Source organism: Apus apus, chromosome 25, assembly GCF_020740795.1.
Source record: "Apus apus isolate bApuApu2 chromosome 25, bApuApu2.pri.cur, whole genome shotgun sequence".
NCBI classification, from domain to species: Eukaryota; Metazoa; Chordata; class Aves; order Apodiformes; family Apodidae; genus Apus; species Apus apus.
The window spans coordinates 1495551-1509313 of record NC_067306.1 but is presented as its reverse complement, the minus strand read 5'-3'; the positions used below and the strand labels follow the sequence as shown (position 1 = coordinate 1509313).

Below are 13763 nucleotides of genomic sequence, written 5' to 3'. Positions count from 1 at the left end.
TCAGCTGTTGATCCCTGTCCTGACAGCTGGGAGGGGGAATAATCCGGGACAGGCTGGATGTGAAGGAGGTGCTGGGGGGGGGGGATGTGGTGTGGGAAGAAGCCCCCTCTCCCCGCCAGCAGCAAGCGCTGGAGGAGCTTGTGTAACTAGAGGGAAAGAACAAATACGTTGCTCTGAGCAACTGAAACGAAGCAAATTGTCCTTATGGGCTGAGTCAGAGGCTGGTAGAGCCGCCGTGTTTGTGCACGGGGTGTGGTACCTGCGGGGAGGTGGCACAAGGGCTCGGCTCTCCCTGCGGGAGCACAGAGCGAGCCAGGAGCTGGCAGCGGTGGGAACTGACTTTTGAAAAGCTTCAGGGTTGGAAGTGGCAGCAGCAGCTGCCTCCTGCTCTCCCGGGTTTGCTGCCTGTGCCTGGCTCAGCCCTGGGTGTCCCTCGGCAGGTTCCTGGGCTGGGATGGACCTGGGCTTGGGAGCTGCTGATGTGGCTTCTGGCTTGTTCCCTTCCTGGTTTTGGGGGGTGGTGCTGGGGGTCCAGCTGTGCAGGGAGGGCTCCCCTGGACAGGACTCTCCTCCAATGAGTCAAGTGTCCTGGGGCTGTGCTTTCCCCATTGCTCTGCTCCTGCTTTCCTTCCTGCTCTGCTCCCTGGGGGGTACCACCAGATCCCTCAGGTGCCTGGAGCTGCTGGAGGAAGCACCAAGCCTGGTCACCTGGGGACTGGCAGAGCAGCAGCCTGGGGCTGGGTGGGGTAGAACTGCTTGGGAGCAGCTTTGAGCTCTTCTTCTGGGGCTTCCTCCAGCCTTGAAGGCCACTCAGGCCAGTTAAATGCCAAGTGGAAGTAATTTCTTGGAGTAGCTTTGAAAACTGGAAACACTTCAGAGCTCATTAGGGGCTGCACCTGTAGTGCAGGGTCATGGTCTGCATTTCAGGAGCTGTGTCTTCTTCCTCAGCCCTGAGTGTGTCTGACTGGCTGGAAGGAGGGCTGTGCTGCTGTGTTCAGGTGGGACCCCGGGCTGGGTGTGGGGATAACTGGAGCCTGCTGGGAGAGGATGCAAAAGTTACCTTCACCAAAACACTGGCTAGGAGCTCCCCTGCCCTCTCACTGTCCTCTCAGCCCTGTGTGAGCCTGCAGCCCTGGCAAGAGCTGGCAGAGCTGTTGACAGCCCCACTGAGGAGGAACAAGGTGTGTTTGGGTGATCCTGCATCTTCTGGGGCTGTAGGATCTGTGAGGTTTGAGATTAACCACTGAAGTTGCAGTCAGGAGGTGGTGGCTGTGGGGAGGACCTGTCTGTGTCAGACTGTCTGCTTCTCATGGGAACCTTCTCTCTCTGTTTCCCTGGCTCTGTCTCTGCAGCCTTACCTGACCTGCTCTTCTGGCTATCTCTTGGCTAACATCAGCAAAAAAAAAACCCAAAGCAGCAACTTTGAAGCCCACAAATCACAGCTGGGAGCTCTGCTGGCAGTCTCCTGGCTCACAGGACAGAGTTGATGTTGAGCCTCTTCCACAGCATGAGGCTTCTCCTCTCCTGGATCTGGCTGAGCCCAGTGAATTCCTGCCTTGGCGATAAGGCAGCAAGATGCTGCTGTGATGCAAGTCCCAAGTGGTGCTGCCCTGTTGAGACAGGATGTGATGAGAGGGTCAGGAGAGATTTCTTTGTCTCCTGAGCCAGGAAGAATGTTGTCTGGGCTTTGCAGGGTTCACCGATGCCATCGCTGCAGTCTCCAGGCTGGAGGAACTGCTTGGAGCTGTGTGATTCTAGAGGGACGTGGCCCTGTTCTGGGGAGTCACTAGTGTTAATGATCCCTTTTTGTCTCTCTCCAGTTCTGGCACAAGGCATGTTTCCACTGCGAGACCTGCAAGATGACCCTCAACATGAAAAACTACAAGGGCTACGAGAAGAAGCCGTACTGCAACGCGTGAGTGGCTGCTCTGGGGTCTGCTGGGCCCTCCTGAGCACTGGTCCTGACACCCCAAAATGCGAGCTGTGGGGAGCCCTGACCCCTGCAGGAATTCTCTCTCCCTTGCTGGGAAAGCCCTGGCTGAAGGGCTCAGGCTGGCAGTTAATGCAGGTGTTAAGATGGTGTTTTCCAAGCTCGAATTGGGCTGGTGTTCCAGCTCCAGCCTGGGCAGACAGAAGGTGAACACAGTTAAAATACAGGCAGGTGTTCACAGGGTGTTGATTTTAGTCTGCATCCCCTTTAAAGAAAGGGAAATAACAAGGTGTATATTCCAGCTCAGCTGAGTGCAGGACTCTGGGGAGAGGAGAGAGATGCCCTTTTGTGCAGGGGGTGAGGGGTGTGACACAGGTGACACTGCAGCTTGTGCTGGCAGGGGTTGATGGCCAGTTCATCCCATCTCCTGGCACTTGCCATGGATGCTGGGAAGGTAAATGCACCTGAAGGGAAATTCAGCTTGAATGTAAGATCCTTCTCTCCTGAGCAGGGAGGGGAAGTGGAGCTGGAGCAGGGGCAGGAGAGCAGCTCCTGCCACACCTGTTTGCTTTCCTGGACCTTTCAAGCTGCTTCTGAGCTGGGGCTGTTCCCTGACACCCTTTGTTTTCCTTTCTAGTAATCAAGAAGGGCCCTTAATTGTGCACAGCTCTCTGGGCTGGATTTGTAGCCCATGCCAGTCCCTGCTCAGCCCACATCTCCATGGAGCTCAGTTCTTCCTTGACATGTTTCTTAATGTCTGGAAAGGAGCTTTGCAGGAAGAATTTTTGTAGCTGCTTCTTACACATTAACAATTCTTAGAAAAAATATTAGGTAACATAATAGTACTCAGAGCTTGTGTAGCACAGCCCATTCACAGAGCACTTACACTTTAATCCTGACAGCATCCTTGTAAAATGGGTATTAATGTCCAAGAGAAGTAGAAAGGAGACATAAGAGCATATGGAGCCTGAGCAGCCACCTCCCACTTCTGGAGCTTGTTAGGAGGTTGGTTATTGCTGATAATCATAGGATAATGGGATGGTTTGGGTTGCAGGGACCTTAAAGATCATCCAGATCCAACAGCCTGCATGGGCAGGGACACCTCCCACCAGCCCAGGCTGCTCAGAGCAGGGACAGGGCAGCTACAGCTTCTCTGGGCAACCAGTGTCTCACCACCCTCACACTCTAGAATTTCCTCCTCGTGTCTTGTCTTAATCTCACTCTCCCAGTTAAAAGCCATCCCCCCTTGTCCTCTCACTCCCTGCCCTTGTCCCAAGTCCCTCCCCAGCTTTTCTGGAGCTCCTTCAGGCACTGGAAGGTACTCTAAGGTCTCCCCAACCTTACACAAGTGGTGGTTGTGTCTTGGGATTGCACCTGAAATAAGGGGGGAGCAACTGTGGAAAGTAGCAGAAACCTCTGGGTTGTTGAGCCGTACGGGGGCACCAGCACTGCTGGAGCTCCAGCTTCTGAGGGGGAACTGGGAACTTCTGGAGCACTGGAGTAGGATGAGGGGAAACCTGTGGCCTGAGGCAGGGTGACTTGTTCTTGGGCTGTGTGGGTCTCTCAACCCACTTTGGGGGTGGCCCAACCAGCCTGGGGCGTGTGAGCTGGAGAGAAGCCCCCTGAGCCCTCCTCAGGGTCCTGAACCAAACCCTTCTTCCCAGGATCTGGGCACCTGCTCCCAGCTCTGGCAGAGCCTTGCCTGGCACAGGGTGCTGGGCTGAGCCCGGGTCCTGCTCTCACCCTCCCGGCTGCTGGAAGGGAAGTGGGATAATAATGGGAAATTCCTGAGATTCCAAGGAGTCTGCAGCAACCTCGACCCATCTCTGGTTCTCAGCCCCCTCTGCCCGGAGCTCCCTTTGATGCTGCTTTGCTGTTTTAACCCTTTAACAGCCTCCCTGGAGAAGAGGCAGCTCTGTCCTGCCTCCACCCCGGGGTCACCCTGGATGGTCAGAGGGTGCCCAGGAACCTGCAGCAGATGCTTTGCTCCTCCTGCCTTGCCTGGTGCTGCCTTGAAGCAAAGTGAGGGCAGCTGGAAAATGCTGCCAGCCCCTGGGTTTTTTGGGGGGGACTGTAGGCGTGCAGGGACCAGACCTGGGGTGAAGGGAAGCTCTGACCTGAGGACATGGATTTGTTTCCTTCCCAGTATCCCAGGGAGGTGGGAATGTCCAGGCAAGGGGAGTGTGTGGCAGGAGGACAGCCCAGGAGCCCACCCTGTCCAAACAGCTTTTGCTGGTCTTGGAGTTGAGGGGCAACAACTTCTGTTCCCTGGAGGAGGGGGTGGAAAAGCAACGTTTATCCTGGCAGGGCAGAGGCTGCTTTTCTGAACATGTCTCAGCACAGGGTCTCCTCTGTTTGAGCTGTGGCCTTCTGCCAAATTCCTGAGTCTCTTTCTTCAAGAGAGCAGGAGGAAGAGGGCTGGGCTTCCTCCCTATCTGACACTACCCAAGCAATGAATCTGTGAAGCCTTTCAAGAAGGTGGCTGCTTAACTCTGCCCTCCCCTCTCCCATGCCTGCTGGTGTCAGGAACTTGCCTGGTGACAGATGGGACCATCTCCACCCTCCTCACCATTCCCCTTTTGACTTTTCTGGGACTGGGGTGACTGGTTGTTAGCTGAAAGCAGCATTTGAGGCTGGGCTCCTCTCCTTACGTGAGCACTTTGAACTAAAAGGGGTAGAAGTGGAGGAAGGGCAGTGTCCAAGGGAAGCTGGAGGCTTCTGAAAGTGTAGGGCAGGAGGAGAGCCCGGCTGCACGGGGCAGGCAAGGCTGGGGGTGTGTTCAGGGAGACCAGCTGCTCCCAGATGTGCATGATATATTGCTTTAATGTCTTGCTCCTTGTGCTGAAGGGATGGCAGAGCTCTGCTGCAGCTGGCAGGGCTGAGGCTGGGGGACCAGGGCTGTGTCCCTCAGCTGTGATCCCAAATGGAGGTGACACCAGCAGCAGGGCTCTGGTCCCCTCCTTGCTGGCAGCTCCAGGCTTTGCCTGGGCAGCGTCCAGCATGAATCTGCCTCCAGGACCTTGTGTGAGAGCTCAAAGCTGCAGCTTGGCCCCGAGGAGCTGGCACCTCCCGAGGCAGCAGCGGGCAGGGGAGCTGGGCTGGGGGGGAGAAGGAGCAGTTTCCTGGGCAAGAGGCTCCTTTTCTGCCTGTCCGGGCTACGAGGTTGTTCTGCCCATCTCCCCTGAGGGCATTTAGATGAGACCTGAGGCTGGACTTCTGCCTGGGAGCTGTGGGTTTGCCTGACTCGCTGCTGATGCGGGAGCAGCTGCGGCGCTGGCGGGATCCAGGCTCTGCCGAGCCCCGGGGCTGCTCCTGCCCGCGCCCCCGCAGCGCTGGGGAAACCTCCTTTTTTCTCTTAATTTCCTGCTGCTGCAAACGGGCTGGCAGGCAGGTAGTGGCCTCCGTGCTCCGCAGTCCCTCGTCCCCTGCCCAGGAGGGGCAGGCTGGGCTGTGGTGCAGCGTCCCGTGTGTCCCCCCGCGCCGGGAGCTGCTGCCGTCCTGGCTGCCCCAGCAGCGCAGGGCAACCCCAACCTCCCTTTTCCCTGTGCTGCGTCTCTTCCTCCTCAAAAAGGGGTTAAAGGCTAAAAGCAGGGCTGCCAAAAATATCTGGGGTAGGTGTCTCGGCGGGGTCCCCGCTCCCTCCATCTGCCGCACTCGCGTGACTTCAGCTTGCCTTCAAGGAGCTGCCTTTCCCTGCAGAGAAGCCACACCCGGTGCTTTGCCGATGTGTCCCCGGGGGATCTCGGGGCTGACATTCCTCTTTGCTGAGTCAGGACAAGCGGTTCTGCTCTGCAGCTGCCCCGCCCAGCTCACCTAGACCTGGCACTGGTGTTACTGGGGCACAGCAACTCGGAACAGGAGCTGGGACACCTTGAATGCCTGCTGGTGACCTGGAGAACCTCCCTGGCAGATTGCTCACTGTTAAAATCCTTCCCTTGCCGTGCAGAGCGAGCAGCCTGATACCTCAGGACTGACTCCTTGCTTGGAAAAAGTGAGTGAGTGGCTCTGGGCTTCACAAGGAGCCAGTGATCTGTTCCTGGCACTGCTCTCTGCTCCATCTGGTAGCAGCCCACTGTGTTAATAAAGTGATCTTCCAAGTTTTGGGGGGAGGAGGGACAGGAAGGAAAAGAGGAACAACTGTGTGGCTGGGACAGATTCCAGGTGTTTATCCGATGCTTTATTTGTGCCGAGTTTCTGGAGGAGAAGCTGCTTTTCTGCCTTGGTGTGCTTGCTTGGCATGGCCCAGAGCTCAGCACTCTGCTTTGTGTCTGCAAATGAAAAGGGGGTGGGGGGGAAGGACCCCCTGACACGAGGGCTTTGAGGTACAGGGCCCTGCTGCTTCACCTCTGCTGTGCTCGGGGAGGGGTCCCTGGTGGATCTTGTGTGGGGGAGAGAGGGCACAGGGGAGCTTTCCTGGGCAATGCCATGATTTCATGGCTGGAAGGCTGCAGATGTTGGTGACTCCTCTTTGGGCTGGAGTCTCTGGTTTCTGAAGTGTTTGGGGATGGTTTGTTCCAGGTGCTCTCTGTGGGCAGACTCTCACAGCTGGCAGCATTCCTCCTGGAAACCCAACCCTCCTTTAGGGCTCTGCCACCCTCCCTACAGCCAATCTGGGGCTCTTGAAGTTTAAAGCAGTGCTGCCCCTGGATGTACAACCCAAAGTGTTGGTGAGTGAAGCTTCTGCAGGGGCTGGCGAGGAGAAATCTCACCATGGCTCTTTGCAAGCAGCTCCTCTCTCTCCTGGGTTCTCCCTGTGTTTCCATGTTTCTCCTTCCCAGTAGCCCCAGGTGTTCCCCACCCACCTGGTAGATGTTTCCCAGCTGTTCCTGGAGTTAGGAGGAGGAGAATGTGCTCCTGCTTCAGGTGCTTATTGTTAAAGGCCATCTCATCCCAGGGAAGCAGATGGGCAGTGAGCTCCAGGAGACCCTGTCCCTGTGGGCAGGGTGTGATGCCCCCGTGGGTGGGGGTCTCCTCCCTGTCCTGGAGAGCAGCAGAATGGACCCAGCTGGTGGGGGTTTGTGACTTGGGGCAGAATTCCAGGGCCTGGCAGCTGCTGGGGCACAGCCTGGGGAGGGGGGCACAGCCCATGGTGTCCCCCAGGACCAGCAGTGCAGGGTTTGGGCAGCAAGGGCTGCCTGGTGCTGACCTCATGGCGGGGGGGGCTGCAGATGGATTGTTGACTTTCCAAAAATTGCTAATTCATATCTGGGGCCAAAAAACCTTTTGGGAAACCCAGCTCTGTGTCACTGCCTGCCCTGCCCCCCAGCGAGGGCAGGGTGGGCCAGGCCCTGCTGTGTTTTGGGGGTCAGGAGGGGGAGAGGGGAGCAGTGTGAGGAGCAGGGCCCTTTCCAGATGCAACTCCTGACTTCCCAGCCTGGCAACCCCTCTTCTCCTGCCTTCTCTGCTCTGGATTGAAGTAGGTTTGTGAAAACAGGCTGGTTTTCACCGGGTGGTGTGTGCTGCTCTGCACCCCTGGGGAGCTGCTGCTGGAGCTGTTGGGTTGGGGGTGAGATGGATCCTGCTGGGGAGCTGAGCTGGCTGAGCAAACCCTGCTCCCCAAAACCCTGCTCCCCACTGCTGCCCCATGCCCAGACAGCTGTCTGGAGCTCCTGGAGGTTCCCCTTTTGGTTCCCCTGTTTCCTCCAGCCTTGTGCTAGCCTGGCATCACTGGGGGGGGTTGTCCCTGAGAACCAGGATCCTGTGAAGTGCTCCCAGTCCTGCAGAGCTGTTTCTGAGACAGGCTGAGAGCAGATGCTGGGGGAGGGCAGCAGCTGCACACACGCAGGGCTGGACCAGCCATTTTGGCAGCCTCTCCCCAGAAACACTGGGAGGAACTGAAGCCTTTCTCTGCAGTCTACTCTTTCACAGTAGGACGTTTGCAATCCCTCTGCAAAGTGCTGTTGTGCTGCTTTTAGTGTTAAAAAAGCAGAGTTTGTTGTTTTTTGGGTGTTTTGTTGGGTTTTTTTTTAAGCTTGTCCCCAAGAACCAGCAGCTCTTTGAAAGGCAGGATGTGAACTTGGGAGCCTTTTGGCAGGACAGGGCTTATTGCTTCCTTTGTTTAACTCTCCTTTTCTGAAACCACGATGCAGCTGCACAGAGGTGACTGTCCCCTCTGGGAGGTGGGTGAGGAAGGGACAGTGTGTTTGCACCCAGTGCTGAAGGCTGGGCTGCTCTCTGGGCAGGTCTGCCAAAAGCTTCAAGCAGTCTGCATCAAATACAAGCAACACTCGGAGCTGGAGAGGCTCTTCTAAACACTCAAGTCGTCTCCCACATCATTTGTGGTGTAAACTGGCCTTGCTGGAGGAACTGATACAGGGCTGAGTCATGCTGAAGATGCTGAGTCTGGGTCCTGTAGCCACCAGCCCTGCTTCAGTTGCCTCTTTATGACCAGCTGGGCAGTGCCCTGATGTGCTCACTCAGGGAGTTTCTCCAGATGTGTCCCACTAGCCTCTTTGTTGGAGGAGTTTAATGCTGTTTCCAGCTTGTGTGAGGCTCCAGAGGCAGCTTTGGAGCTTCAAGTTCAAGTGCTGACATTTAACTGGGCCCCCTGGGAAGGCAGCTCATGGGGGGAAAATGCTGCTTTTAGGGCAGGGCTGTGATGGGTGTGAGTGCTTGGAGAGTCACGTTGATCTGGAGATGAAATCACTTTGTGCTGCTGCTCTGGGAAGGTGAAAACACTCCCCTGGTGTCATCAGTTTGTGGGTCACAAGGAAACTGGGACCAAGGTGCTGGTCTGGGGCAGTTTCTGGTTGGTGTGTGGGGAGGAAGGGTCTGTTTGCTTTTTGATGTCCCTGCCAGAGGGGCTTCTTGCCTTTGGTCACGCAGCTCTTGCTGCTTGGCTGCTCAGGTGAACTGGGTGAGCTCTTTCGGGGGGGGGCGGGGGAGGCGGTGTCAGGCTGGAAGAGGCACGGAGCAGACAGACCCTTTACCCACGGGAAGCCTGCAGCTCGCTCTTGACACTGGATAAACTTTCATCTGCCTCGGAGTTGCTGGTGCTCGAACAGCTCCTAATGCGGGAGCCAGACGGGCTCTGTCTGGCGGGAGGAGGCTCGACTGACCTCGTTTAGAAACGCGACAAAAAAATACCTCCTCTCTGGTGGCTGTGGCTGGGCTGGTGCAGCCTCCCTGGGGTGTTCTGCCCTGCTGGGTCTTGCTGTGGGCTGTAAAGCTCCTTCCTTTGGACAGAGGAACCGCGTGCACTGGGTTTTGCGGGTGTTTGAGGCTACTGAGAAGCCACTGCCGATGGCACCTGCCTGGCTGGAGGGGCTGCTGTGATGCAGAAAGCAGAGGGCTCGGTGCTGCTTGTCCCTGGGGGGCAGATGCCCGGTGCTGTTTGTCCCTGGGGGGCAGATGCCCGGTGCTGCCGCGGGCAGGTGGCCTCTCTCAGGTGGGGCTGTCCGCGCAGTCGCTGTGCTCCTCCCCTGTGGCTGTTCAATCACTTTTTGCAGCCTGTCAAACCTGGGATGGCTTTTCTTACTCCCTGGAGTAGCCCTGAGGGTGCCAAGGGCTGCCCCCCCCCCACCTCCCGCAGCATCACCCAGGCTGTCCCGCACCAGGCAGACCTTGAGACCCACGGAAACTCGGCCCCCTTCCTGCTTTTCCCCCCCCTCCCTCCTGCATCCCCGTCCCCTCCGGCGGGGAAAACACCGTGATGTTCCTGCCAAAACGGGAGCAAAGCGTCTGGGTCCTGTTGTAGCATCAGCCAGAGGCGGATCCGGGGCCAGCTCCCCGCTCACACCGCCCTGCCCCCCGCTGCCTCCCGCTGGTGCTCAGAGGTTCCTGGGTTTGCCCCTTGTCAGCAGAGAGATGGTTTGAAGCGGCTTCTCGGGCCGCTTGTGCCCGAAGCCAGTGGAACCGGGCGGGTTTTGCTCCTGATCCTTCAGGGCTCCGTCTTCCCTCAGCGGGACTTTTGTTCCCTGCCTGTTGCGCTGAGTTGGGAAACGAGTGTTTCTGCAGCAGAGGGAGGGAGTGAAGGGCGTCAGGGCAGGGAGGTGCGTGTGACCGGGGCGTGCAAGAGTGTGACCCCGGCAGGGGAACCCGCCGGCAGCAGCCAGGGGAGCTCCTGCGGTGTGATCCCCTCCGCCGCCTCCTCCGTGGCCTCTGGGCTCTGCTGCACGGAAGCTGCGGTGGTGGGCACCCAAACTCCTGCTGCTTCCAGTTTTGGAAGCCGTTTGGCTCCGGCCCTGGTTGGTGAGGATGATAATTGCGCGGGTGGGTTCGGCGTGTGCTGCTCACGCTCCTCCCGAGAGAACGAGGCAGGTTGAGCCAATGAACACCCTCCCCCTTCCCTCCTTCCCCAGCCAAGACCTATTTATGGTGACGGCTGGGGGAGGGCAGCGAGGACCCACAGCTCTGCTCCTGCCTTGGCTTTGACCGTGAGAAGGGGGGGCCGGGTCTGCTCCTCCCCCGGACCCCCCCACGCCGGGACGGACGAACCCGCAGCCGCCGCGTTCCCACGCACACGCTGCCTCCCCACCCAAGGCGCTTCACTCGCTGCCTTCTCGTTAAGCTTTAATTTATTGCTGACTATTACTGTGGCTGATTCTCATGCACGGGAGGTGGTTTTCCCCTCTCGGGTGCGTGGCAGGGATCCGGGGGGGCTGGCTGGCCTGGCTGGCTGGCGGGAGGGAGGGAGCGCTGCCCAGGGGCTGCTCCTGCAGCACGAACCCCCGGCCTTAAATCCCCCAAGGGATCAGCTGCCTTTTCTTCACCAGGCAAGATCTCACGAGCTGTGGGAGAGAAAACGGTGCCTAATCCTGGGGGAAAACGCCCGGTTTGTGCCTCCTTCCCACCCCCGGCGCAGACGGGCAGGTCGGGGACCCGGGGCTGAGCCCGGAGCTGCCTCATCCCTGCGAGGTTTCCTCAACATCTCGACAGAAGCGGAAACCTCCTTCTAGCCCAGGCTGTGCGCTCCCGCCCGGCAGTTCCTCTCCAGCCTGCCTGGGGGGTCAGTGTCCGGCGCCTGCTCCAAGCAGAGCTCTCACCCCAGGGCTCTTTCCCCTCCTCCTCGATATTTCGGGGTTTTTCTCCCCCACATTCGCTGCTCTCCCCTTTCCCAGCGCCGCGGGGGTGAATTTCTCTCTCTGCAGCCCTCGCAGGGACGGGGGCTTCCCTCCTCCCCGCATCCAGAGGCTGCTGCCGGAGACTTGTCTCCTCCCGAGCGTTATTAGCATGCCCCGGGCACGGGATGCGGTTGCCATGGCAATGGGATGATTTCGGCTGGGAGATAGTACGGGAGCTCCTGGGCCGTGGCTGAGCTGGAAATGCAGCTCTGGCTGGTGGTGCGAACAACTTAAAAATTACATTTGCCCTTCACGGGAGCCTCGTGCCCCCCTTTGTGGCTTTTCTTCCAAGATCTGCCCCTCAGGAGCTGTTAAAATTGGGGCTTTCTGTCAAAGCTGCTGCTGAGCAGCAAGGAAAGTCCTCTGGGTTTGCAAAGCCCGCAGTGGTGGTGGCACGGGGCTCTCCTCGCAGGGCCAGGACTGAGCTCTATTCCCGTCCTGAGGGCAGGTCTGGGGCTGCTCTGTGTAGCCTGTTGCCTTCCAGACCTGATCTGCAAATGGAGAGTTCAATGATCTGGGAGGACACTTGGGTTTTGAGCTGTTTGTACTTAAAAGGTGGCTTTGTTTGCTTTGACCTTGGTGTGAGTCAGTGACTTCCAAGAAACTCAGGAAAGGGCTCCAGGATGTGAGCGGTGAAACAAGAGACGAGGACTGTCCTCCCGTGCCCCCTGAAGCTGAAGTGGTGCATTTACTGGATTAGCACTATTGTTAATTAAGCCCCAGCTCCGCCAGCAGCTGCCTTAATGGCACCTGGGTTTGGATAAAGAGAAAAACAAAAGCCCATCTCCTGCTGCTGGTGTTTGCTCCTGACTCTGCCCGGCAGGTACCGGGCTCCCCGCACCACGGGAAGGGCAAGGAGCTGTCCCACCAGCAGCCGAGCTGGGACCCCTGCAGCACAGGCTGTTAGTGCAGCCTCCCTCGGAATGTGCTGCTGCCTGGGCCACCGAAGCTTGTTGGCTGCTAAGAAAGGGTTTTGTCGTCTTGGTGGTGACAAAAGGGCCCGTTTCCCTCCGTGCTGTCTCCTCAAGGAACGTGTTCACCCAGCGCCTGCAGCAGACTGTGCAGGAGCTTTGGGCTGCCCAGAGGCCAGGCTGGGCCAGTGTAATTTAGAGCCTCCTCCAGGCTGTTCATCTTGTGGTGAATTTGATCCCAAAGTGTTTTGTGCTCCTTCGTTCCTCCCACAGCATCACCCCCTGGTGCAGCCCTGCTGAGTCTTTCCTGGAGCATGAGTCAGGGTGGCCCCCACCCAGACACCCACTCTCTGGTGGCACCAGATGCTGGGAGAGCAGAAATGGTGGCCAGATTGTCCAGAGTGCTTAAACAAAATGGCAAATCCATGCTTAGGTCTGCAGGGTGGTGTCCTGGTATCCTGGTGATTCTCCTGGTGTTCCTGGGGAATGAGAGATTCTCCTGGTGTTCCTGGGGAATCAGGTTTGATCATTCTTGGAGTCTGGGTGCAGGAATTTCTCTGCTGCAGGCAGGAGCTTGGGGGAATATCTGCCTTGATGTTGTATCCCAGGGTGAAGCTTTGACATCCCAGTGCCCAGAGGCAGCGGGGAAGGGAGCCTGGACACACGGTTTTATATCCCCTCTAATCAGATTAATCTAAAGGGAGATTAAACTGTATCCTTCAAGCAGTTGGTGATCTGTTCTTTGTCTGAGACTGATGCTTGTCCTTTCTGAAGTTTTTGCTGGATGTTTGGGAGGAGGAGGGGGGTGGTGGAGGGTTAATTTAGGGTCATTTGTTGTGGGTTTGGCCACATCCCCTGAGCTCCCCTTCGTGCTGGTGCAGGATGAGGGCTGGCTGGGGTCTCCTGGCTGATACCCCCCCGTGGGGTGGGTGTCCTCGGGTGGGCTGGGGGTGGGCACAGCATTTCCCACTCCTCTTTGGGCCTTGGTGCTGTCTCCTGCTCCCCCTGAGCAGTGAGGAGCAGGATGGTGGTGATGAGCCATGGCAGCAGGTGGTGTCCAGCAGAACAAGCCCTGGGACAGGGGTTGGGGGTGTCTTATTTGAGGGAGCTGGTTGGAAGGTGGGTTCCCTGGCTGTGCTGGGCACTGCAGGGCTGGGGAGGGGAGCAGGCAGGGAGCTGCTGCTTGCTGAGTTGTCTTTTCCCCTTTCTGTCCACCACATCTGCCTTGTTTGGTTTCTGTGTGTGCAGGGAGGGGGGGTGCTCTTTATTTTCTCAGTGAGGCTGAGGCAGCTATTTTTATTCTTGAGTTTCCTGCGTTGCTGCTTCCCTGAGGTATGTGCTGCTCTTCCAGGTCTGTGTTGATGTCTCTCCTGCTGTCCTGCTCCACCAGCAGCTTTCAACCAACCTCCTCCACACACAGCTGCCTTTCTGCTCCTTTGACCACAGCTGGATTGGCCCGGGGCAGAGGTGCTAATGCTGCTTCTGTACAGAGAGAATTGCTGATGCTGGAGCACCCAGGCTCCCAGAGCACAGCCCAGGGGCTTCTGAAGACCCACAAACACTCGTTTCATGTGGTCTGGGAAGGGACAGGAGCTGTGGATATCCCCTGGTTGTACTGGGAGGGCTTGGTTCAGCCTCCAGCTGGGCTGTGTGGATGGAGGGGTGGGAACTGGAGGCTGCACAGGCCAAGTTCCAGCCCTGAAACTGGGACCAGCCTTGTGCTCAAAGCCTTCAGATCCCCAAAAGAGAGAGACACCCCCAGTTGCCCTCTGCAAGGAGCTGCAGGCTGTGGTTAGAGCACTGCTTTGTCCTGGTCACCCCTTACAAGAGCTGGACACACACACACACCCCCCACTCAGA

General features: G+C 57.8%; 1 protein-coding gene across 1 annotated transcript in view; it reads left to right on the top strand.

The window, feature by feature from the left end:
- LASP1 (LIM and SH3 protein 1) overlaps positions 1-13763 on the top strand; it is a 30436-nt gene that overhangs the window by 3461 nt on the left and 13212 nt on the right. Inside the window, exon 2 of the mRNA XM_051640158.1 lies at positions 1821-1915. Coding sequence (XP_051496118.1) covers positions 1821-1915 — 95 coding nt within the window. The remainder of the gene's footprint in view (positions 1-1820; positions 1916-13763) is intronic.